The 26,640-nt window shown below is 46.8% G+C and overlaps 2 protein-coding genes across 2 annotated transcripts in view; one reads left to right on the top strand and one right to left on the bottom strand.

The window, feature by feature from the left end:
* Positions 1-26,454, top strand: part of TRIM14 (tripartite motif containing 14) — a gene marked incomplete at its 5' end in the record, with an annotated part of 30,305 nt that extends 3,851 nt beyond the window's left edge. Inside the window, 9 exon segments of the mRNA XM_079927180.1 lie at positions 5,455-5,688; positions 9,294-9,462; positions 13,253-13,345; positions 17,049-17,286; positions 17,288-17,466; positions 17,469-17,656; positions 22,002-22,174; positions 23,255-23,337; positions 24,790-26,454. Of these exon segments, the coding sequence (XP_079783306.1) occupies positions 5,455-5,688; positions 9,294-9,462; positions 13,253-13,345; positions 17,049-17,286; positions 17,288-17,466; positions 17,469-17,572 (1,017 nt within the window). The 3' untranslated portion in view covers positions 17,573-17,656; positions 22,002-22,174; positions 23,255-23,337; positions 24,790-26,454.
* NANS (N-acetylneuraminate synthase) overlaps positions 24,383-26,640 on the bottom strand; it is a 29,450-nt gene continuing 27,192 nt past the window's right edge. Inside the window, exon 6 of the mRNA XM_079927179.1 lies at positions 24,383-24,931. Coding sequence (XP_079783305.1) covers positions 24,722-24,931 — 210 coding nt within the window. The 3' untranslated portion in view covers positions 24,383-24,721. The remainder of the gene's footprint in view (positions 24,932-26,640) is intronic.

The raw sequence follows: 26,640 nt of genomic DNA, 5'->3' as shown, positions 1-26,640 counted from the left end.
AACTGAAAGTTGGCACACCTGAAGGGATGGCAGAGGTGCTTTGGGCTGTTCAGCCAGAAGAACAGAGTCAGGGCACAGTCTCACTGTCTGTAAATCTCTAAGCAGATATGGTTTGGGGGTCCCCGAGGAAAGAGTTAGGATCCGTGTGGAAAGTCTAAGGGGGCAGGTTTCAGCTTCAACTAAGGAATGGTTTTCTTTTTTGAAGCTTTTCCCCAACTTTTAAACTTTATTTTGAAGTAATTACAGATTTATAGGAAGTTGCAAAAGTAGTGCATGACCCTGGATGGATGACAGGATTCCTTGCCCTTCCCCCAGGCCCGTGGGTGGGCTTTTACTGGTGCCTAGTTCATGGATGGAGCGGCTCTCTGTGAATCTGGTTTGATGCGGGTCACGTGGCCCCCTTCCCGCTCCCAGGACGCCAGGTGCCCAGGGCGCCCTCCTAGATGACCCGGCCCCAGCATGGTGTGGCTCTCATACACCCCTCCACCCCCACCCCACCGGGGTCCCTCACTCAACTCCTGCCCATGGTTCTGACGCCAAGTTCCCTCTTTGTTTTTGGCACTGAGGATTTCCCTTTTGTTGTTGTTGTTTGTTTGATTGTGGGTTGGTTTTGGGGGTCTTGTGGGGTTTTTTTTCAGCTTGATCGCGTAATTTTAAAATTTACTCATCTTATCAGCATTTCCGTGCGTTTGAAGTAGGAAGGGGGATTTCCATGTCAGCTCCTTCTCCCTTTTTGACCAAAACTATATGTCATCTTACATATGGGGGGTTTTGTGGTTGTTCGTTTAAGACCCTAACCCTTCCCTGTGTCATTAAAAGTTCTTTGTCAGTGTCAGTATTAGAGGCTGTATATTCCATTATAGGGATCGACCATGATTCATGAAGCCGTTTTCCTAATGTTGAACATTTAGATCACATCCAGGCTTTCACTCAAGTAAAACAACGCTGCAGTGATATTTGGCACCTTGATTTATTTTCTTTGAGACACGTTCCTAGAAGTGAGTCGCCTGGCTCAATAGGCACAGACGTTTGTAGGGAGTCTGGTGCGTTCCGCTGAACTGTGGCAGGCGTAGTTGTGGCACAGAGGTCTGGGGCAACCATGCCTCTCCGTCCTTGCTTACTCAGAGGCAGTACTAGGGAAAAGGCCATTTGCCTGAAAATTAATCCATAAAACAGCTTGGTAAACAAATTAAAACCAGTAAAGTTCGTAATTGACCAACGTCTACTGTTCAGAAGCCAACAACCAGGCCTACCCATCCACGCCTTTCCAGAGAGCAATCAAGAAGGACTTGATCATGAATCCCCAGCCAATACCCATTAAATGATTTTTCTCTGACATCCTTGTTAATAGGCTGTTTGCTTCCCCATCATGGCTTTTCAGCGCGCTCATACATGCCAGGTGTAGGGAAAATCAACACTTGCCTGCTGCCCTAACTTTTTACTCAAACTGGGATGAGTTGACAATATATAGCAGAGTGGTTACAGTTTTCTTTCAAATCTTCCAAATTTTCCACAGTAGCTTTTGTTACTTTTGTGAACAACAACAAAAGAGTATATAAATACATGATATATATATATAGATATATATTAGCTCATTTTGAACCAATGTGGCCCAGACAGTGTACTTCCTTGTTTCATTTCCAGAACTCTCTCTCTGTCTTTTTTTTTTTTACCATATTGCATAATCAGCCTCATCTTGCCTATACTTAAGTTTTGTACGCTGAGATTCATAACGAAGTGTAGTGTCATTAAGCTTATTTTGTATATTCTTCTTTAAAAAGTGGATCTGTAGAAACTGCTTGGAGCCCAGTTGGTTGGGAGAAGATATTTGCTCTCAGTTTCTGTAGAAAGGTCCTCCGTGTACATATGTTGCCTCCAAAATGTGTGGATATATCAAGCGTTTAGAACACATTTTCTTTCCTTCGTTTAGTCATTCAACAAAGATATATTTCTGTCCCGGCTCACTGACTCATAGAAATCATGTTGTAAGTGTGGACTAATTCCCAAGCTAGCCCAAAGCCAGTTTAGTCAATATGAGGCTCTAAACTCAGAGCCTCACCACTGCCTAGAACATTGCATGGGAAACACAGACTTTGGGAGCCCATCCCGTAGATCCTGCCAAACCACACATTCCTGCCCCACTAAGGAGAGAACATGGCACACAGGGGAGCCTGCCCACCCCCATGCCTGCCTGGGTACCAAGGATCTTTCTGCTGTGTGGGCTGTACAGACATCTGGGCTGAGGAAAGAAGCCGGCCTGATTTTTTTGTTGTTATGATTTTATATTTTAATTGTACTGGTAATACATGAACACATCTCAGTTTTTAAAATTTAAATAGTTTATTAGAATACAGTGTACAGCTATGGAAAGTACAGAGTGAGAGTCCCTCTTGACCATCTCCCCAATCCCACACCTCTTCCCAAACATGACCAAACTAACAGACATTTTATTTTTTTAAATTTTTGATTAATTTATTTATTTTGGCTGCGTTGGGTCTTCTTGCTCCGTGCAGGCTTTCTCTAGTTGCGGTGAGCAGGGACTGTTCTTCGTTGCGGTGCGTGGGCTTCTCATTGCGGTGGCTTCTCTTGTTGCGTAGCACGGGCTCTAGGCGCATGGGCTTCAGTAGTTGTGGCTCATGGGCTCTAGAGCGCAGGCTCAGTAGTTGTGGCGCACAGGCTTAGTTGCTCCGCGGCATGTGGGATCTTCCCGGACCAGGGCTCGAACCCATGTCCCCTGAACTGAGAGGCGGATTCTTATCCACTGCGCCACCAGGGAAGTCCCCAGACATTTTAAATGCACTTGCAAACATGCAGATGCGTATATACATGTACACTTTTAATTTTATTATCTTTTACATAAATGAGATCATCCTATATATATTATTCTGCAACTTGCCCTTTTTCACACGGTGTCTTGAAGAGCTTTCCACGACAGGACATATAGGTCTACTGCATTCTTTGTGTGTGTGTGTGTGTGTGTGTGTGTGTGTGTGTGTGTGTGTGGCAAAATACACGTAACATAAAAGTTACCATTTTAACCATTTTTAAGCATATAATTCAGTGGCATTAATTACATTCACAGTGTTGTACAACCATCAGCACTCTTTCCAAAAGTTTTTCATTACCCTAAATATAAACTCTGTAATCATTAAGCAATTACTTCCCATTCCCCTCCCACCAGCTCCTGGTAACCTCTAAACTACTTCCTGTCTCTATGAATTTGCCTACTCTAGATATTTCATATAAGTGGAATCATACAATATTTGTCCTTCTCTGTCTGGCTTATTTTATTTAGCATCATGTCTTCAAGGTGCATCCATATTATAGCATGTGTCAGAACACTGCATTCGTTTTAATCACTGAATATTATTATTTCATTGTATGAATGCAGCATAATTTGTACAATGAACATACATATATACTTCCCATGTTGAAAATTTTGTCCAACTTTTCTCTATCTCCAACAATGCTATAGTGAGATTCTTGGTACACAAATCTTTGTGCATTTGTGCACATGTGAAAACATTTTCTAGGATCAATTCCTGCAAGAGGAGCTGCTGCATCAAAGGATTTAAGCGTTTAAAATTTTGATATTATCATATCACCCTCTAAAAATGCAATACTGATGGACACTACCACCTGCAGTGTATGTAAGTGCCTATTGCACACACCCTTATGGACTCTTGGTATTATCCATCAGTTAGCATTCTTCCAGTCTGATGGCCTATATATATATATATATATATATATATATTTTTTTTTTTTTTTTTTTTTTTTTTCTGATTATGCTGCTCACTTCCTTGATTGTTTGGGACGCAGAGACACCTGTTCATACGTCTCTTGGCATTTGTATATCTCTGGTCCATTTTTAAATTGAATGATTTCTTTTTTCACTATATGTTATGGATAGTAAGCCTATGTAGTTTGCTACTTGTCATGTGGCTTTGTTTACAGTGCCTTACCTCTTGGGAAGAGTTTCTTTTTTTATGTAGTCCAACCTGTCATGACTCCCGTTTTGCTATCTGAGTTTTGGGTTCCTCTTACAGAGGTCTTCCCTTCTCAAATTTTTAAAAATAAAATTGTTTTGTATTTTATTCTAGTAGGTTTATTATTCTTTTAATGTATAGTGCTTTGATCTATTTAGAATTGTTTGTTTGTTTAGTTTTATCGTGGAAAACCTCAAGCATACATATGTGTTTTGAAGCAAATCGCAGACATTCAATTTCATCTGTAAAACTCTGAGCATATTACCTCTTTAAGATAAGTACTCATTTTTAAAAATATATAACCATGGTATCATCATCACACCTATGAAAATTAACAATGGTTCCTTAATATTATCAAATATCCAACCAGTAGTCACATTCCCAATTGTCTTATAAGTGTCACATTTTATTTGTTTATTTGAATTATGAGTGAAAGTTTTCAAAATGCTATTGGTTGATGTATTTTTTAAGTTGATGGTTAACATGCTCCTCTGTCCTCTATGTGTCTTCTAAATTGTATCTTTAAGTTAGATCTAGAGGCTTAATCAGATTCAGATTCACATTTTTCACAAGAGTACTTCATAGGTGGGGTTCTGTCTGAATTTGTTTTTGTATACAGAATAAGATAAGAATCTAACTTAGTTTTTTTTTAAATACATGATTAATTGCATGCTGTACCAATACCATTTGTTGAATTATATATATAATTATATTAATTATATATATGTATATACATACTTTTCTAAGCTATTCTTTGCTCTTGATCTTTTTGTCTATGCCTAAGCCACATAGTTTTAAACCCTGTACCTTTACAGTTTGTTTTGATATCTAATAAGGCAGCTCATCCTTCACTGATTTTTTTTTTCGGCCATGCCACACAGCTTGCAGGATCTTAGTTCTCCGACCAGGAATTGAACCAGTGCCCTCAGCAGTGAAAGCCTGGCGTCCTAACCACTGGACCGCCAGGGAATTCCCCTTCACTGATCCTTTAAAAGAAATTTTTGGCTTTTCCTGTGCTTATTCTCCCCCATGGTAATTTAACATTTGGTTAATCTGTATGTTAAGACTTTGATTGGGATTACATCCAATTTATAGACTAATTTGGAGACAAATGGCATCTTTATAGTATTCAATCTTCCTAGCCAGGGATATGGTTTTTCTTCCATGCATTCAGATTATTTTATGTCTTTCAGTACAATTTTATGCTTTTCTTTATCTAGGCCCTTACAGTTTTTGTTAGGTCTAGTTTTAAATATTTTGCTATTTTTTCCTACTGTTTTAAGAATGATCTTTATTTCTCCATTCATTTTCCAATTGGTTATAGCTGGTACTTAGGAAAGCTTTTTATAAGTGCTGAACTCACTTTTTAGAAGTTATAATAATTTTTTTCATGTTGATGCTTTTGGATTTCCTGGTTGGCAGTCATATCATCTGCATCTGGTTTTGTATTGTTCGGGTTTTTCTTTAGGCTCATGCAGAGTCAAGTAAAACCTGGCTGACAAGGAAATTTACTGAACTCAGATTACTACTTGATGAAGAGGAAACTCTGACCAAGAAATTCATTGAGAAAAACACGCAGCTTGCCCTGCAGGCGTACAGGGAGCAAATCGAGTCTTATGGGGAGCAAATCGATGTCATGAACAATCTCTCCAACAGGGTCTGGAATACCAGCCAGGAACCCAGTCCTGTACAGCTGCTACAGGTAATGCTGGGTTTCTGCCCTCACAGTGGCCACCGGCCGCCACATTTCATCTTGGTTAATGTGGCACTGAACACAGTATTCACACACTGAGTAAATACACAGAGAACTGCCTTGTCAGCAGGTAGACTGATTACATTTTTAGGAAGATAATATACATCTTGGACTAATTAAATGACATGAACAGCCACCATTTTTGAGGGCCTCTGTGTTCCAAGCACCTCAGGTATCTTAGCTCTAATATTTACTAGAACTCTGCAAATTGGATATTCTCACCCCATTTTACTAATGAGAAATGGAGGCTCAGGAGATGAAGGGACTCATCCAAGGTTATACAGCTGGTAGGTGGCAGATCTGGGATCAGGTCTGTCTGACTCTAAAGCCACAAGGCATCACTGCCCAGTCCTCTGACAGTACAGTCTTAATGGAACCATCACTCCTGGAAAGGCAGGCACCTTTGCAAAAGCTACTAAGCAGACTTCAAGAGTGGAGTCACAGTTTGCTCAAAGGGGAGAGAAGGACGGGACTCCTTGGCCAGTGGGCTCTGGTTGAAGGCTATTATCCTGAAGGAGAATCTAAAAACTAGCCCCTATAATATTCACTACTACACTTAGTGAAAGCATGTTGTTGAGGGTCACGTTCCCGTCTTCAGGGAACCATGGGAGAAACTCCTCTCTTGTGTCAGTACTCCTGTGCAGTCACCTGTGCACTTGGATTGCTTTTCTACTCATCTAACTCTTCCTCTTTCTTTCTTTGCCATAGCTTCTGGGAAGCTCAGAGCCAAATATGTTTCAAATAGCTGGGATGAGACTTTGTGGCATACAGTTTATGCCTCATCTCACTCTGGCTTCCAGCTTCCAGTCTTATCCTGATTTTCTCTTGGCTTCATTTTTCTCACTGTAAAGGAAAATCTTGCAGCATTAGATAACTTTTGTAAGATGCTTTAAAGGTTTGTGGGATGAAGCAAGGTACAACTAAGTAAAGATGACACTGAGTTAAACCACAGATTAGCATGGGCTCTGGCTGCAAAATAAGACAGACAAATAAATGTCAGTATAAGACTAGTCAAGCCAGTCCCTGGAGGCTATTTCCCCTCCTGTGCCTTTATGTGGCCTTGGTCAATTCAGCCTGTGTCTCATTGTTAAATAACAACCACAACAAAAAAACCCTAACAAAATATTCTGGGTGAGGTGCTCTCCTAGGCACTTTAGACGTTGTACTTTAAGAGAGGCAAGACGCACAGAGGGGCACATTTTTTTTCTTTTAAAATAATGGTACATTTTAGGAATATCTGATTCAAAGGGAGGCTTCCATGGAGAAGAATGCTCTTCTTCCATCATAGATACAGTTTCAGGGCTTTCTCATCTCTCTCTTTTTTTTTTTTTTAATTCTCTGGTGCCCAAGCTACTGATTTTCATTATTCATCGTTCCTTCCATTTGTTCACTCATATTTTCATCAAATATACACTGAGCAACCTGATTGCAACAGGCCCCTGCTTCACATTAGGAGCTCATGGGTGGGGAGACATGCTCAGAAAGTTACTCACAACACAGCACAGCTAAGTGAGCTAGCAAAAGTGTGTCCAAGAGAAGTCCAACTCTGTATGGGGAATCAGGGAAGGCTTCCAGGAGGAAGTGACAGTGGAGCTGGTATGGGAGAATAAGGAGGAGCTAACTGTATATACAGAGGAGAAAAGCAGAGAGGACATCCCAGGCAGAAAGGAAGTATGTGCGTGTGAGAGCTTGGCAGGCTGGAGAACTGCCAGGGTTCAGCCTGACTGGAGGCGGGGCAAGGGTACAAGGGAGGGGGGCGTGTTGGGAGATGTAGGGATGCCAGGGTTACTTGTTGAAGGGTCTTATATGCCTGGTTATGAAGTTTAGACTTTGTCCTGTAAAGAGAACGGGGGCCAGGGGAGTGTTTTGCAGCGAGGAATGACACGGTCAGATTAATGCTTTAGAAAGGTCACTTTAGTGACAGGCTGGAGGATGGACTGGACAGGCAGGAATGGAGCCTGGAAGGAAAGTTGGGAGGAGACCACAGTATCCAGGAGAGAGATGATGGTGGGCTGGACCAGTGAAGGGTCAGTGGGGATGGGGAGAAGCAGGCAAGTTTGATAGATGTGACAGGATTGGTGACTGGGGGAATCCAAGATGACAGCTGGTTTCTGGCTTGAGAGATGGGTGGTTATGTGGCTGTTCCCTGAGTCTGCAAAGGCAAGAAGTAGATGTGCTCAGTTTCATTCATTCCTTTATTACATTGTGAACATTTATCGAGAGCCTCCTATGTGTCAGGCCCTGTGCTAGATGCTGGAGTTTGGGGTTACCAGGTGGTCGCATTTGTCCCTCATCCCCTTCCCCAGTCCCACCCCACCCATCTGCCCTCTGGGCCACCCCGGAGCCACTCCCTGCCCTCCCTGCTAATGATCTGACTCCCTGGCCAGCCCTCTGAGTGTGACCTTAGCCCTCTTTGTCCACAAATTACCTTCTTCCCACCCAAATGAGGATGGGCTCTAGACCTGCAGCTTCCTAGGTAGACAGGGCTTGGAGACCGTCCCTCAGCCCTTCCAAGGCCCAGCATCCTTCCTGCCAAGCGCTGGGCCACCTTCCCTCCCTCCTGAGGCATCCACCCACCCCTCCCATCTTGGGCAGCACCGCCCACCAGCCAGGGCCTGCTCTCCTAAGGAAATCTGTTGTCTTCTAAATCCCTGCCCAGGACAACCCTCCAGAAAGTGCAGACAGGGATCTTAGGTGCAAACAAGAGAATCCACTGTAACTGTTTTAAGCAAGAAAGGAGTTTATGAAAGAGTATTAGGCAGCACATCTGATCTCCAGGAAGGCCAGAAAGTCGTGATGAAGACCAGGCCGCAGGAGTGAAGTCAGGGCCATGGCACAGACTTGCTCCAGTGTAGACCCACCCTCCTCCGCTGGGCAGATGTCACAGCTCACACCCCTGACCCAGAGCACGTCCCCTGCAACCTCCACCACTGCTGTCCCTGACAGCTACACGCCACTGTCACCAGCCCACCCTCACTTCCACATCCAAGTCTTGGAGTGGAGACTCCTCGTCACATGCCTACACCGGGGGCTGGGACAGTTTTCTTGCTTGTACTTAGCAAAGCCACACTTAACACAGGAAGGGTATTTAAAAGGTGCTGTCCAGGCAGAAAACAGGACAGGCCCCCACTGTGGCGGGCACACCCCCTTGGTCAGCATTCCAGCTGAGCTTCCAGAGTCTTTGGCTTCCCCTTTGGGATATGGTTTCCTGTTCCCCCCGTTTGGACATGCCCCAGGAGCGCCTTCCCCAGGAAAACTGGCCCCTCGCTCTTTTCGTCCCCTGTACCTCAGGCCGACCTCTGTCACAGTGTCTGTAAAGCTTCGGGGTCCCTTTCGAGGTGGTGAGCAACTTCAGGGCAGGGGCAGTCAGCTTGCCTTCTTCCTCGAGGCGGGGGTGGGGGGGACTGACAAGGCCGTGGTCCTCGGGGCTCTGCTCCCAGGGGCAGGGCCTGGGGTGGCAGCAGGTGCCACGGTCAGGTGGGGCCAGTGCTTGCTGGCTGGGTTTGTTCCTGGGCACAGTGGTGGAGGCTGGGACGCGGCTCCAAGCCACCCAGAGCCCCACGTGCCCTCGCGCGTACACGGCCGCTGAGCAGCAGATGAGCCTGGGGGAGTCATGCCACCCCGTGCCCCACTCCTTTGAGCCCGTCAAGAGCTTCTTTAAGGGCCTTGTGGAAGCCACGCAGAGTCCGCTGCAGACGCCACTGGACGTCCACCTTAAGGCGAGTAAGTCACCGTGTGACCAAACTTGGGTCCTTTACTCCCCTGAGCCCTGTGATTAGAGACAACTGTGAAGATCGCCACCCTAAATCATGTGTCTCCTGCACAGAGGCCCTAGGCTGGGTGGTCAAGGTCTCCTGGGCCTGGGCCCAACCCTCCCTTCCAACCTCACCTCCTACCCATTCGGAGACCAGGTCCTGCTTCTCGCAGCTGCCCTGCTCTGCTCCTGCCCCTCAGTTGCTCCCGAGGTTCTGCCACACCTCAGCTTTGCCTGTGCTGGGCTCCCAGCTGGAAGGGCCAACTCCCCTTCCTCTTCCTCTGCCTGGTCAGGACCCACAGCCGTGCTCACCTGGGAAGCCTTTCCAAGAAACCCCGGGCTCGCTCGCTCTCCCGGCCGTCTCCCCGCTCTGCCCTGGGCCTGCTCCATCTTCTGCCTGGGGGTGTTTGTCAGCTGGATACATGGACCCCTCCCTTCTTCTCTTAAATGCCTGGAAGGCAAGAACCACTTTGGGTCCAGCTCTGAGGTCACTGCAGGGCCTGACACAAAGCAGGTGCTCAGAAATATCCATTCATTCATCTCTGCTATTAGGATTCATTCAGACCATTTACTGAGCCCCTGTTATGTGCTGGGCACAGTGGGGTACTAAACAAAGCTCCTGCCTTTGTGGTGCTCAGTCTTTTAAGGGGAAGATGGACAACAAATGAATATATGTCAGCGATAAGAAGTGCTTTGGGGGACTTCCCTGGTGGCACAGTGGTTAAGAATCCGCCTGCCAATGCAGGGGACATGGGTTCGAGCCCTGGTCCGGAAAGATCCAACATGCCGTGGAGCAACTAAGCCCATATGCCACAACTACTGAGCCTGCGCTCTAGAGCCCGCGAGCCACAACTACTGAAGCCCGCGCGCCTACAGCCCGCGCTCCACAACAAGAGAAGCCACAGCACTGAGAAGCCCGTACATCGCAACGACACTCGCCGCAGCTAGAGAAAAGCCCGCGCGCAGCAACGAAGACCCAACGCAGCCAAATAAATAAATTTATTAAAAAAAAAAAAAAAAGAAGTGCTTTGAAAAAAAATGAGCTGAGTAAGGAGAATGGAGGGTGACCAGGAGGAAGAGCTTTTTTTTTTTTTTTTTTTTTTTTTTTTGCGGTACACAGGCCTCTCACTGTTGTGGCCTCTCCCATTGCGGAACACAGGCTCCGGACACGCAAGCTCAGCGGCCATGGCTCACTGGCCCAGCCGCTTCACGGCATGTGGGATCTTCCCAGACTGGGGCACGAACCTGTGTTCCCTGTATCGGCAAGCGGACTCTCAACCACTGCGCCACCAGGGAAGCCCAGAGCTATTTTCTATGGGAAGTGGGAAAGGCCTCTTTGAGAAGGGGATGTGTGAGCTGACCTGAAGGATGGGCTGGAGATCATTGTGGTCACATGCATGGACTCTGGAGCCAGACTGCCCGGGTTCCTATCCCAGGCCCACCACTTCCTAACCCTGCCATCTTGAGCAGGGCACCTAACTTTTCTATGCCTCTGTTTCTATATCCATAAAATGGAGATGATAATATATTCCTGTCTCATAGAGTTGTTGTAAGGATTAAATGAGTTCTTACATGTAAAGCGCTCAGAATGGCGCTCAGGCATAATAAGCACCATGTGAGTGTTAGCTATTATTGTTGCTGCTGCTGATATATCTGGGGGAAGTGTCTTCTAGGCAGAGGGAAAAGCAAGTGCAAAGGTCCCGAGGCACAAGGGAAGAGTAAGTTTGGCATGTTGAAGGAACAGCAAAGGGTAGGTGGGGGGAGTCAACAGGAGTAGATGTGGGCGCAGGAAGGGAAGAAGAGAGAAAGAGATACCAAGGAGACTCCACAGATTTTGACCGGAACAACTAGAAGGAAGTTGTCATATTCTGAGATGGAAAAGAGCATTTAGACTTGGAGGGAATGGCCCTTTTGGCTCTCTGAGCAGCACCATGGTGGTTTGCAAGAGCAAATGCCTGACGAAAGGCAGTTAAAAGGGAGCCAAGAAGAAAATGGTTGATCTGTTTTCTAAGGAAGGTTGGTACGATGTGAAAGCACCAGCTACATTCCATATAAGAAATATTGGAAAAACCCTAGTCATGAGAACTCTAGGAACCAAAATTGCTTTTGATGGCCTCAAGGGTTAACTTTTGGAAGTGAGCCTTGCTGACCTGCAGAATGATGAAGCTGCATTTAAGAGAATTAAAGCTAATTCCTGAAGATGTTCAGGGCAAGAACTGCCTAACTTTCATGGCATGGATCTTATCCATGACAAAATGTGCTCCATGGTCAAAAAATGGCAGACCATGATTGAAGCTCATGTTGATGTCAAGATTACCAATGGTTATTTACTTCATGTGTTCTGTGTTGGTTTTGCTAAAAAATGCAACCATCAGCATTACCCTGTGTGGTAGACATCTTCATTATCCCCCATTTTACGGATGAGGAAGCTGAGGGTCAGAGAGGTTAACTGACTTGCCCTAGGTCACACAGCTGGTAGGGGTAGAGGCAGAATTCAAACAGACTCTGGTCCCAAGGTTTGTGTTCTGATCCCCTGGAGTCTGCTTCCTCCCAGGCCATCACCCCTCATCCACCACCAGGTAAGGCCATCATTCTTACTATCACAGGTAATACTGAGAGGTACTGACTCCCAGGAAGGCCACAGGGAGGTGGGGGTCTTGCAGCACCACTGCCCTTCCAGTGTGCCGCCTCACCTCCCTACCTGTGAGTCCAACAGGCATTGCAGGCTCAAAAGGCTGAAATGGAATCTGGCATCTTCCATGCCTCAACCCCCAATCCTCTGCTTCTTGACTCCAATCTACTCTTCATTCTCCACTCCCATTAGAGTTAAGCCTTGGTACTTGTACCACTGCAGTATATCCTGAACCCAGCCCCTTTTCCATCCCTGCTGCCCCAGGTCAGGCCTGAGCCTACCAACAGGGCCTCTGCCTCCACACTCACCCTGCCCCATCCACTCTCCACCAGAGAGAGCTCTGGAGATTCTTCTGCTCATGTCTGCGCTCCTTCAAACACCTTCCATGGCTCCTCACTTTTTACACGACGCTCCTAGCACCTGTCCTTAATGTCTTTGCTCCTGCTGTATCCTGGGGAAAGGCTCCCATCCTTTTTCTGGGTGTCCAAATCTTCCCCATCCTTTAAGGGCCAGCTGAGATGCTTCCTCCTCCATGAAGCCTTCACTGGCCCCTCCAGGCCCTGGAGCCCTTTCACGTCTCCTCATCGATCTAGAGCACTCTCTGCCTTGAGTGGTATGGCTCAAGCAAGCCCATTTCTCACCTCATTTACCTGACTGAGCTGTTGGAGACAGGGACCATGACTTGGGTTTCGCCTGAACTCCCTCTTACCTGGATGAGACCGGAACGCAACCTTCCTAAGGGTTCAGCTTTGACTTCTTGTTTTCGATCTTTATCCTAGAATTTGCATGTCTGCCATGAAATTGCCCCCTTCCTTGACTGCTGAATACATGGTTGACTCTCAGGATGGTCCTGGAGCCTGCTGTCTCCTCCCCATGTCCAGGCCTCACTCACACTGGCCTGTCATTGCTCAGTTTGCTTCGGATCCTGGAAAGTGCGTTTCTGTATAGATCTGAGCCTTGTCCTGAAGTTTTCTTGTTACTGTGAATTTGCATTTCCTACTTAAATTTGCATGCAATTCTTGGGGAGAGATTATGCGAATCCCCAGTTCTGTAATATTTTTAGTATGTTTTGTAATTTGTGCTGCTTGCATGAACACCAGGCACTCATTTCTCACAATTCATTACAGACGTGAACTGCCAGCTCTCAGGCTCCTCCGGCGCCCAGCCGGGTTCCCTGCTGAAAACAAGCCCCTCACCAGAGCGATCACTCTTCTTAAAATGTAAGACCCCAGGAGCGGGGAGAGGGTGAAGAGGGCGTGGGGTGTACTGGTGGGAGGGAGGGTCACTGAAGTAGAGGCCCCCCTTTTTCCCTAAGAAACCCAACTTCAGTTTTCTTAACCCTTATTATCAGTTTTTTAAAAACCACAGAAATAATACACGTTCACTGTAGAAAAATTAGAAAACAAAGAAAAGTTTTTTAAAAGAAAATCACGCATAAATCACTGAAGAGCTTCGGAAATGTTTCTGCTCACATACCCAAGCAGACACGTAGTAGTAGATAACTACTATTATTTGCCCTTTTAACTTTCTTTGGCATATCTATATACATACTGTGATAAATATTTAATATATATATTTTTTACAAACATGGTGTCATACTCTACATCCTGTTTTGTAATCTGTGTTTTCATCTACTGATATATTATGAACATCTTTGTTCCCTTAAAAAATTATACAGGTAATGTGTGCTTCTTGTAGAGAATTCGAAATTACATATACTAAAAGAAAACAATTGGCTGCCCCAGAGTTAAATGATGTTAATTTTTGTCATATATTCTTTCAGACATTTTAAAAATATATATGTCTACAGATTTTTAAAAATGGGATATTATAGATATTCTTTTGTAATTTTATTTATTTATTTATTTGTGGTTCCACCACGAGGCTTGCAGGATCTTAATTCCCCAATCAGGGGTCGAACTCTGGCCCCCAGCAGTGGAAGTACGGAGTCCTAACCACTGGACCGCCAGGGAATTGCCTTCTTTTGTAATTTTAAAAATTTAGGGCTTCCCTGGTGGCGCAGTGGTTGAGAGTCCGCCTGCCGATGCAGGGGACACGGGTTCGTGTCCCGGTCCGGGAGGATCCCACATGCCGCGGAGCGGCTGGGCCCGTGAGCCGTGGCCGCTGAGCCTGTGCGTCCGGAGCCTGTGCTCTGCAACAGGAGAGGCCACAGCAGTGAGAGGCCCGCGTACCGCAAAATAAATAAATAAATATATAAATAAATTTAATAGTATAGATTGAACAATTTTCTATTTTAATAAACATAGATATTATAGTTATTTTTAAAGGATACATGGTATTCCATTGAATATGCCATGTTTAAATCAATCTCATATCATACTATTGGACATTTAGGCTGCTTTACATTTTCATTTCTATAAACAGTGCTGCAGTAAACATCCATTCTTGTACCTCTTTGTTGAATTAATTAGTGACTGAATACACCTTAGCTCATTTTTGTATTTTTTTAGGAGTAATTTCTCAAAATGGAATTACTAGGCATGCATTTTTTTAAACTAAACTTTAACAAATATAAAATACATAAAGTGCACAAGTCAAAGGGCTGTAGCTCAATGATTTTTTAAAAGTGAACACATTCAATAACTTCCTTCAGACCATGAAATGGAAACTTCTAGCTCCCCAGAATCCTTCCTCATGCCAGTTCACTATCCCGAAGGGTAACTACTCTCCTGACTTCTCACAGTAAAGATTACTTTTGCCTGTCTTTGACCTTTATATAATGAGATCACTCAGACTACTCTTTTGTGTCTTGCTTCGACAGAACAACATGACATTTGTGAGATTTACCCATATGATTGTGTGTAGCAGTAGTTTGTTGATTTTCACTGTGGTGTAGTATTCCATTGTATGAATGTAGCACACTTAATATATTGATGGACATTTTGGATTGTTTAGCTTTTGCCTATAGTGAATAATGTTGCTTTGAATATCCCTGTACATGTCTTTTGATGCACCTATGTATGCATTTCTGTTGGGTATTTACCCAGGAGTGGGAGAAAAGGATGCCCAGTATAAACACTTCTATGCAACATTGTTCTAGATGTCCTAGAGAGTGCCTTGAGGCCAAAAAAAAAAAAAAAAAAGTAACGTATAAGGATGGGAAAAGGGAAAAAAAGATCATTATTCAAAGGTGACATTATTATTTACAGAAAATCCAAAATAATCTATAAATAAATTAGTTACCAAATGAATTTAGAACAGCTGCTGGATGTAATGTCAGCATACAAAAATCAATTGTATTTCTATGTATTGGCAATAAACAATTAGAAAATGAAATTTTAAAAACATTATTTTCAGTAACACTTTTAAAAAGCTAGGAATAAATCTAACAAAAGACATACAAAACCTCTCTACAGAAAACTCCAAAATATTACCGAGAAAACTATCCAGCAGTATCTACTAAAGCTAAACATCCACATGCCCTAAGATCTAGACTTTTCTCTAACTTCATGTCTACAGAGGTGTATAATGCAGCAAGAACTGTTATTGGGAGTTTAAATCACCACCACCTTTCTGGAGGACAGTTTGGCAATATTTACCAAAGGCCTTAAAATCACAATCATCCCCGTCGACCGAGCAATTCTTCTTCTTCTAGGAATATATTCTAAATAACTAATCAGATACATAAAGATGTATTCATATTAGTATTTTCAAAACCTTTTTAAAAAGCGTATTTTTTAAGGCGGGGGGAGGGAATACGTTAAATTACAATTCATCTATACATCAAAATCTTAAGGTTGCCATTAAAATGCTTTTTTTTTTTTTTTTTTGCGGTACACGGGCCTCTCACTGTTGTGGCCTCTCCCGTTGCGGAGCACAGGCTCCTCGGCCATGGCTCACGCGCCTAGCCGCTCCGCGGCATGTGAGATCTTCCTGGACCGGGGCACGAACCCGTGTCCCCTGCATCGGCAGGCAGACTCTCAACCACTGCGCCACCAGGGAAGCCCCTTTGCTCATTTTTTAGTTGGGTTATTCTTTTCTTTGTTTTTGTTTTTTTTTTGATACTGAGTGGTACCAGTTCCTTATATACTCTGGACATTATTCTCTTAACAATTATATGGTTTGCAAATACACTCAGCTCCCTGTATCCATGGATTCTGCATGCACAGATCCAACAGCCCATCAAAATTTGATCAGAGGTTTGTTGAATCCACAGATGAAATTGATGTGGTAAAATGTTCATAAATACTTCAATAAATTTCAAAAGCAGATTACCCAAGAGCCTGTATAGTATGACACCAACGTTAAGAAAAAAACTATAAAGGGGCAAGTAAAGAAAAAAATTGGAAGCATATACACCCAAGTGTTAACAGTGATAGGATTATTATTTTTTTTATTTTTATATAATTTAAATTTATTTATTTTTTTATTTTTGATGGTGTTGGGTCTTCGTTTCTGTGCAAGGGCTTTCTCTAGTTGCAGCGAGCAGGGGCCACTCTTCATTGCGGTGCGCGGGCCTCTCACTATCGCGGCCTCTCTTGTTGCGGAGCACAGGCTCCAGACGCGCAGGCTCAGTAGTTGTGGCTCACGGGCCTAGCTGCTCCGCGGCATGTGGAATCTTCCCAGACTAGGGCTCGAACCCGTGTCCCCTGCATTGGCAGGCAGACTCTCAACCACTGCGCCACCAGGGAAGCCCCGATAGGATTATTTTTTATTAACTTTTTAGAAATTGGCAACAAATTCCATGGTACAAAATTCAAGCCGTACAACGGGTGTGCACTAAAATGTTTTCTCCTGCCCGTGCTCCCCAGCCACCGCCCCACTCGTGATTTCCGTGTTTCCCTGTATTCTACCCTGAACACTTGCGGGACAACGGGTACCAGCAGGGTCGGTTTCCAGGGGGCGGGGCAGGGGCACTGGCCCCGCCCATTGGGCCTGGCCCGGTGTCCCCGCCCTCCGCAGACGCGCGTACGCTCACGCTGGAGGCAGACACGCTGCACTCGCGCGTGCGTCTCTCGGCAGACTGCTTGAAGGTGCGTTGTGGCCACCACGGCAACCTGGGGCTCAATCTTGCGCTGCGTTTCGACGCGCTGTGGCAGGTGCTGGGCTGCGACTGCTTCGACGCCGGCCGCCACTACTGGGAAGTGGACGTGCTGGAGGCGGGCGTCGGCTGGTGGGTGGGCGCGGCCTACGGCTCCCTGCGGCGCCTCTGCCGCAGCCCGCTTGGGCTGCAACCGCCAGTCCTGGTGCCTCGAACTATATGACCTCGAGTACTGGGCCTTCCACGATGGCCAGCGCAGCCGTCTGCGGCGCCGCGACGACCCCGACCGGCTCGGCGTCTTCCTGGACTACGAGGTCGGCGTCTTCACCTTTTACGACGTGACGGCATGACCCACCTGCACACCTTCCGTGCCGCCTTCCAGGAGCTGCTCTACCCGGCCCTGCGGCTCTGGGAAGGGGCTATCAGCATCTCCCGACTGCCCTAGGGGCCGACACCTGAGTGGCCGCCCTAGGCTCTCCGCGGCTCTGGTCTCATCCGATCCAGACATGGCTGGTCTACTGCCGCCTCTGTAAGCATTCCCATCCTCTCCCTTACCAGTCATGCCCTGTGCTTTGAACAGTTCCTCTCCTAGGTACGCTAGTTTCAAACGGGCCCTAAACACAGGTCCTCTGCCGCTGCTCTCTCATCCGAATTCCCCACCGCCACCAGGGCCCTTCTTCTACACTGCTTTTAGTCCAGGTTCCTGAAAGGACACACCCATGGGTGAGCCCTAAGCATCCTCACCATGTCAGAATACATGATCCTCAGCCTCAGAACATTCTCCCTCGTACAGCACTCAGAACCGCCTGGCACATAGTAGGCGCACAGTAAATATGTGAATAAGAGTCGCTAAGACTCTTCTGTCCCTTAATGTCCCTTGGATCTGCTTCCTCCTCTCCACTCTCCTTCAGCTTGTCCATGTCACTTCCTTAAGAGCAGCTGCAAGAGCTTCTTAACACCTGGCCTGAACCCTTTCCCATGCTCATCCTCCACCCTACAGCTAGAGTGATCTGCGTGAAACCACTTAACCTCTTAGAACTATCAGAAGGTTCCCAAGGAGACTATGGGGGGGGGGAGGGGAGCACTTTACCTTAGCAGTCAAGGCTTTTCTAGTCTGCCCCAAACTACACATCCTCATCTAGCTCCTACTGCTCTTTTCAGAGACTCTCCAATCAGAACTGTGTGTCGCATAGTTCCACCTCTATACCCTTGCCCTTTCCCATATAAAGACATTTATACAGGAAAGCCCCGTCTTCTTTTTGCCTGTCTGTTTTCCCCAGGCTTAACTGCCCCCAGGAAGTCTCCCCAAGCTACAAGAATCTCTCTGTATCAGATCCACAGTCTGGGACCTGTCTTTCCAATTAGATTGGAAGATTCCTAAGGGCAGCCATGTCCTACACCTTACCCACCCTGAAAAGTTCAGAAAGTCCCTTCCCTCCAAGGCAGCGAGTGAATGACCACTAGCTGGCTGCTATTGAATCAGAACAGCTGAGCTGGGAGGGTCTCACAGATCACTCAGCCTGACCCCATTGTCCATTTGGGGAGAATAAGGTCCTGAAAGAAAGTTGCCTAAAGTCACCCACGGTGATTAAGGGCTCGGCCACCTCCCAGCCCTCAGGCATGTGTCTCACTTGCCCCCTGGCCCAGCCCTTCAGGCCCAGCTTTCAACCTGGAAGATTTTACTGCTTATTCATTTCTTAGGGAATGTTGGGAAGAAATCAGCAGGTGACTGTTGCTAAGCAACCACAGGCAGTTTTCCCAACCTGTCTTGGAATCAAAAGGAGAGGAACTAACTATGAGTGGGGTTTGGGCAGCTCAGGCATCCCTATGCTCCTCAGGTCCAAAATGTTGCCAAGGAAACCCAGAGAGCCCCTGCTTTCCAGAAGGTAATGATGGAAATAGAGACGGCCAAATCAGCAGGGCTTCCCAGGGAGATCATCCCCTCTAGTAGGGAGGGAAAGGCCTCTTTCCAGGGTCTGTGCCTCAGTTCTGAAGGTTCAGCATCCTGTCGGTCAATTCCTTATATGGTTTTGAAGTGGTACTATGTAAAAGTATCTTCTTAGGTGCTTGGCAGGAGGGCAGTGGTAGGGTGAGGAAAACGCAAAGCAATCGCCCTCAGGGTTTAAACAGACTCTCAGTGCGTTAATTGGTTTGAACCATATAAAACTGGCAATTTCCAATAGTTTTTTTTTTAACCTAAAAACGGTACTTTCATATGGGGCAATGTAATGTAAGTAGAATACAAGGCAGAAGGAACCTCAAAAGTGGCTTTAGTCCTAACCAAATCATTTAAAACGCTAGCTTGGATAGATGTCTTCAGCACTATGCTCCAGGAATGCTGAGAAGAGGGAAATTAATTCTACTGGGGATGGCCCAGAGCTGAATTCTGACAGGCAGAGGGCATTCCTGACAGAGGAAGATGCATGCACTTGACCCCATATCTCTGTTCATCCCTGCAAACCAATATTTATTCCCAGACCCACGGCCACAGGGTCCAAGTAAAAATACTTGCTATTTTGTCAGGCACTGTTCTAATGCTTTACAGCTATTAACTCATTTGATCCTTACATCACCCCTAGGAGGTAGAAAGTTATCCCAATTGTACACATGGCAAAATTGAGACACAGAATGAGTAACTTGCCCAAGGTCACACAGCTGATGGTGGAACTGGGGTCTGTACTCATCCACCATGTTCAGGTGAATGCAGCCGGTCTCTAGCCAGTGCCTACTCGCTCTGGCCCCTCTCTTTTTTCTTTTTTTTTCTTTTTTAACATCTTTATTGGAGTATAATTGCTTTACAATGGTGTGTTAGTTTCTGCTTTATAACAAAGTGAATCAGTTATACGTATACATATGTTCCCAATCTCTTCCCTCTTGCGTCTCCCTCCCACCCTTCCTATCCCACCTCTCTAGGTGGTCACAAACCACTGAGCTGATCTCCCTGTGCTATGCGGCTGCTTCCCACTAGCTATCTATTTTACGTTTGGTAGTGTATATATGTCCATGCCACTGTCTTACTTTGTCACAGCTTACCCTTCCCCCTCCCCATATCCTCAAGTCCATTCTCTAGTAGGTCTGTGTCTTTATTCCCGTCTTACCCCTAGGTTCTTCATGACCTTTTTTTTTTTCTTAGATTCCATATATATGTGTTAGCATACGCTATTTGTTTTTCTCTTTCTGACTTACTTCACTCTGTATGACAGACTCTAGGTTCATCCACCTCACTACAAATAACTCAATTTCATTTCTTTTTATGGCTGAGTAATATTCCATTGTATATATGTGCCACATCTTCTTTATCCATTCATCTGTTGATGGACACTTAGGTTGCTTCCATGTCCTGGCTATTGTAAATAGAGCTGCAATGAACATTTTGGTACATGACTCTTTTTGAATTATGGTTTTCTCAGTGTATATGCCCAGTAGTGGGATTGCTGGGTCATATGGTAATTCTATTTTTAGTTTTTTAAGGAACCTCCATACTGTTCTCCATAGTGGCTGTATCAATTTGCATTCCCACCAACAGTGCAAGAGGGTTCCCTTTTCTCCACACCCTCTCCAGCATTTACTGTTTGTAGATTTTTTGATGATGGCCATTCTGACTGGTGTGAGATGATATCTCATTGCAGTTTTGATTTGCATTTCTCTAATGATTAGTGATGTTGAGCATCCTTTCATGTGTTTGTTGGCCGTCTGTATATCTTCTTTGGAGATGGCCCCTCTCTTATTAGGCCTGTGATGCTTTGCTTTTGCTCGGTTTCTCTGTGGGACTTAAGTCTACCTTTGGATTACCTTCCATGGGCTCTGAGATGAGGTCTTACACCCAGAGGGAGATTTGAGAGTTTGGGATTCAGGTAGCAGAGTCAGAGCTGGACTATAAAGGATGAAAACTGCAGTTTTGGTCCACAATCAATTGTGACCTCAAGCTAGTCACTGTACTCCTTGGGGCATCATCTGTAAAATGAGGTTAATGACCCTACCTGCAAGTGCTGTGAGGCTCAGATGAGCCCACAGGATATGAACTTGCCTTAAAAACTGTACAGTACTGTACCATGCCAGGACCTATCTGCATCCCCAGTGGAGTTCCTGTTGTGCCTGACACGGTGCTGAGACAGCCGATACTCCTAGCTGCCATCTGGCAGTAGCAGGAGCCTCCGTGAATACTCAGCACAGGACTGAGCTTCCTTGGGGTCCATGTCTGTAACGGTACTGATCACTATTCTCTTTCAGACTTGAATTTATAGAAATTTCCTTATTGATAAGAGCAAATTGCTTGCAGATGTGGTTTTAATAAAATGAATACCGTCCCTTTTTTATTTTTATTTTTTGGTACACGGGCCTCTCACTGTTGTGGCCTCTCCCGTTGCGGAGCACAGGCTCCGGACGCGCAGGCTCAGCGGCCATGGCTCACGGGCCCAGCCGCTCCGCGGCATGTGGGATCCCCCCAGACCGGGGCACGAACCCGTGCCCCCTGCATCGGCAGGCGGACTCTCTACCACTGTGCCACCAGGGAAGCCCGTACCGTCCCTTTTAACCGTGTTCTTCATTGGGAGTTTGTGTTGCTTCAAGTACACGGCACCCAGGCCTGGACGGGGCCTTGCTCATTTCCCACCCCCTCCACAACTTTCTTGCTCTAGTCAGCTGGTCCTTGATGAAATATCTCTAGTAATGGGGGGAGTTCACTATTTCTGAAGGTAATTCGGTAATTCACGTTAGAACTTCTTGCTTATGTGGCAACAAATTCTGCTTCCCAGCAGTTCCTATCCAAGATAATATTATGTAACTTTGGGCAACTTTTGATCAACATTGAAGCCATTTTTAGAGATTTCAGGGACCCTTTCTTGTCTACTGAATGATATCTTCTGTTTCTGCAGTTCCTTTTTGCCAGGGAGAAGGGGGACAGTGATGATAGCCTGGTGGAGGAGACGCAGCCTAGCAGAGGGCACACAGAGGTGGCCCAGCGCAGCCAGGGCATGGTGAGCAGGAGTCCATACCACGAGGAGGGGACAGGCTGCCCAAGAAGCCAAGCTGCATATGAGGTGGGACGGTAAGCATAAGAGGGGTGGGGCCCAAGGTTGAGTCCGCCATGTCCTGCTCTGAAGCCTTCCATGGCTTCCCATTGCCTATTGAACACAGTCCAAAGTCAGCAGGCTTTTAAGCCCTTGCTTCCTTCCTGACAACCTTCCAAATCCCTTCCTTCCTCTCCATGTGGCCATTCCCTGCCCAACTTTCACCTGGACATACAGGGTACTTCCCATGCCCCAGATTCCACAATTCCTCCCTCAGTCACTTCTCAACATGCACAGTTGAACTAAAGTGCCACCTCCTCCAGGAGAGCTTCCCTGGCCAACGCCTCCTCTCCCATCCCCACTCCCATAGCTCTCATGACTCTTAGAAAACATTTCCGCAATTCACACATGCAGGGCACTATTTGTGGACGTAACTGCACCCAATAGGCTGTGAATTCTCCAACAGGGACCGTCTGCTGCCTCACTGTGGGCCCAGCACTGGATCTCTTTCCTGGCAGGTGCTCAGGGACGTACGAATAGGCCAGAGCTGTGCCCAGAGATCCATCCTCCTGCCCTCAGGGCCTGGTACAGCATGAGGTGGCCAGCTGCTCCTGGCTGCAGGCAGCCCCATACTTTACCTACACACGGCATTCACAGGCTATGATTTTCTCTATGTGCCCTGATGGGAAGCAGGTTCTAGACGATGGCCCTTCTTCACAGTTCTCTCCAACACATTACCCAGTCCTCTACCCAAAGGGCAGAGTTAGGCCCTGTGCCCTCACTGGCTTCTGCCCTGTGGGGGAATCTAGCTGAGGTCTACAGAGCAGCCTGGGCCCTTCTCACATTCCAGTCTGACAGGACCTGGAAGCAACTGACAGGTTCCCTGCTAGAAACCGCCTGCCGTACATTCTCAGCCAGAGCCCCAGCTAGGCTCTTCCCTCCTTTCCTTTCAGACCCACCTCCTCTTCCCAGGCCCTGGAACACATCCGTCTACTACCATACTAAGTCTCTTCTTGTTAGGAGGTCTCAGATATTTAATGTCATCTCTGCTCTTGTAGAAAAAAAAAAAAAGGCTATGGAATCAGAAATTTTGATTGTCTGCTCATGACTGTTTGTAGGGAGAAGTGAAAGGGAGTAAACAGCAGCCAGAAATGGATGCCGTCACACTCCAGCTCCTAGCACGTCAATCTTACGGATTCTCGTGAGTACAACCGTGGATTCCCACCCCACCCCACCCACACATACAAACACGAGTCTCCTTCCAGAAACTGTTTTGGGATCCCCAGGAGAGGGAGGCCCTATCCTCACAAGTAAAGAAACTTCAAAGAGCAATTTACACATTCGAAAAGAGACTCCAAGATACACTTTTTTTTTTTTTTTTTTTTTTTGCGGTACGCGGGCCTCTCACTGTTGTGGCCTCTCCCGTTGCGGAGCACAGGCTCCGGACACGCAGGCTCAGCGGCCGTGGCTCACGGGCCCAGCCGCTCCGCGGCATGTGGGATCTTCCCAGACCGGGGCACGAACCCGTGTCCCCTGCGTCGGCAGGTGGACTCTCAACCACTGTGCCACTAGGGAAGCCCCCCAAGATACACTTTGAATCAAGAGGAATTAAAGTAATCAGGTCAAATAAATATGAACAAAGATTAAGAATTTGAAAGTACATTTGAAAATAATCATTAATCTCAGTATTGGTTCAAAAGAACAAAGAGGACTATGATAGGGAATCTCTGTGAAGGGTTCATGCTTCAGTTCAAGGAAGTCCAACAGTGAGGATCTTTTGTTAGCTGGGTTTGTAATTTCACGACGGATCATGGAAGGGCTGATTTCAGCATCGCCAGCATACTTACAAGTCACCACAAGCTGCAAATACGCCAAGCCCCACACTCCCCAGCTCCCTCACGTGCCCCACTGCACGTGTCACCTTCTGTGGTTTACTTTACTGTGCTCCTGGTTTATGGAGCATCTGTCCCCATCTGAACGGAAGTCCCATAAGGAGGGGATTCACTGCAGTATCCTCAGGCCCCAAAGCAGGGCCTGGCACATAGTAGGCCCTCCATATTTGTTTAAAGAAGGAATAAATGCCATTTCCCTCTCTTTGCTCAGAGCTGTGAGTGCTTTGGCATCCTCTGCCTGCAAAACACTTTGGCCAACCCCTTCTCTAATGCCTAGTGATGGCTATACAGCTAACTAGACTCAGCCCCAGGGCGGGCAGGGGATAAGGAGAGAGAGCTGGAAGGAAGAGATATTTGGGGTCATTAGCGTTGGTTTTGCAGGCAGGAAGAAGGAAGGCTGAAAGGAGAGGGCCCATACAGCCAGCACTCACTCTTCTGCACCCTCACTGCCACTGGGCAGTGATGAGATGCTTCTGAGCCCACCGCTCCTTCTGGGCCAGCCAGCCTGAGGCAGAGGCCGCCCATATTTGCTCTCTGTATCCCTCCAACGGGCTTGACCCAGGGCCTGGCCCCTAAATGTCTGCTGTCTGGGTGGGGAGTGGATGAAAGCCAGATCCCCGGAGACCACCACTCCTGCCCCACCTCACCCAAATGCACCTGACGGCACCAGCATTCAGAGAATGGCACTTTATTTTAAGACTTGATTTTTTTGCCATGATTTTCTACCGATTCCTCCATGATGGTGTCGTCTTCTTCCACAGTGACCAGGACCTTCTTGCCCACCAGACTGAAGATATCTTCAGGAGGGTAGCCTTTGGGCTCACCCACCTTCACAGTGAGCATGTCCAGTGTTAGAATGGTGCCTTCCGGAATTTTCACTTTGGCCACCACAGACTTGCCCAGCTGTGGACAAAATTAAGACTCAGTGCCAGCCTCACAGAAATAGCACACGTTGCTTTATCCCCAAGGTCCCTGATCAGTTTTCTCGCACAAGGTTACCTGGATAGCAGGGACTCTGTTTTCCCCCTTCGGTGCCTAGAACAGTATCTCACACGCAGCAGGGACTCGGCCAGTGTGGGGTGGACTCAGAGACTCAGAGGAGGGGCCTTTATAATAAAGGACTCAGGTTATGTAGCCAAAGAGAGCCAGATCCGAATCCCAGGCAGCTGGGTACAAGCTGTGGCTGAGTTTCTCTGTAAAATGGGAAATAACAGTGTCTCTGCCCTGTCAGATGACTACAAGGATTCGTGATAATAATGTAGGTAACCTACCTGGAACATAGACTGCTCTCAGTAAATTAAAATTATGATTGCTTTTGTCATCGTCCAGTTCAGCATCACATTTTAAACATGGGGAAACGGAGGTCCACGGAGGGCGGGTAAGCTGGCCAAGGTTGCGAGGAGCCAAGATGAGAACCTGGGGTTCCTGACTCCTGGCCCACTGCTCGAGGGACACAAACCTTGTGTCCTCCTTGCTCAGTACAGTAGCAGTACAGAGGGCGCACAGACGCTGAGTATGGAAGGGAGCCTCTTAGGAAGAGGCAGATAGGCTGGACAGGTGAGGGGAACAAAGGAGACCTGAAGCTCATGACCAGTGTTTCTAGGTCTTGCCCATAGATGCTTTTCAACAAAGTATCTAGTCCGATACTCTGCATCGTCCAGGTAAGGGCCAAGGAATCAGTTCTGGAATTTATGGCAGGACAAAAGGTCTGTCGGCGGATGATTATCAGATTCTGCATCCTCTGGTACCTCACTGTTTGCCCGGGGAGCCAGGAGGCTCAGAACCAAATTAAGTGCTCAACTGCTATAACTCTCATTCCAGTTTCTGGGCCAATTCTCTCCCCTTTTCTTGTATAAGGTAGTTTGTTTCTTTTTACTGTTATTTTAATTTCCTGGTGTGTATGCATCTTTAATTTGAGGGCAGCAAGTAGGCCCCACAGGGATAAAAGAGCACTCCTCTAGCAGGCCTGGTGTTAGATCTTTGTTCTGGCCCAGACAGCCCGCAGCGTTTGAGGAGTGTCTGCTTCCCTGGCAGCCCCGGGACGCCTGGCTCTAGACTCAGAGGCCGAGCCAGGTATAGGCCATGGCTTCCGGGAAGCCCAGATAGTCAGTGTGCCAGGCAGGGCTCGCGGGCCTCCCCGTCCCCTCTGTCTGAAGGTTAACGCTGCACAGCTCAAACTGCTCCTGAGGGAACGTTTGCGTCATCCCCCACCAACCCCGTGACAAGCCCCACCCCCATCCATCCATTGCCTCCCACGCTTAGGGATGCCTTGACATAGCACAGGCCCTCCTCCCACTGCCTCATGGGGCCCCTCTGCCTGGATGTCCCTCAAGGATTACCTACTCCACGGGACCCCAGACTTGACCTACCCGCATGCCTCACGAGGGGCCCCGGACACCACCTCCCTTTACCCGGGGTCTAGAGCGCCGGGGCCAGAGGCTTCAGAGACTTAATGGAAAACTAATATTACAGGGAACCAGAGAAACAGCTGAAGTTCCTTAAATAACCAGTTCCTCCCACTGCTAATATGAACCCCAAAAAACTCATAGGCTCTGAGCGACATCCCTGCATCATTCCACTGGCCTGGGCTCAGGTAGGGCTGGTACCAACTA

This window comes from Stenella coeruleoalba (assembly GCF_951394435.1).
Source record: "Stenella coeruleoalba genome assembly, chromosome: 7".
Lineage (NCBI taxonomy): Eukaryota > Metazoa > Chordata > Mammalia > Artiodactyla > Delphinidae > Stenella > Stenella coeruleoalba.
Note: the sequence above shows the minus strand (reverse complement) of the source record. Positions and strands in the feature narration are given on the sequence as shown.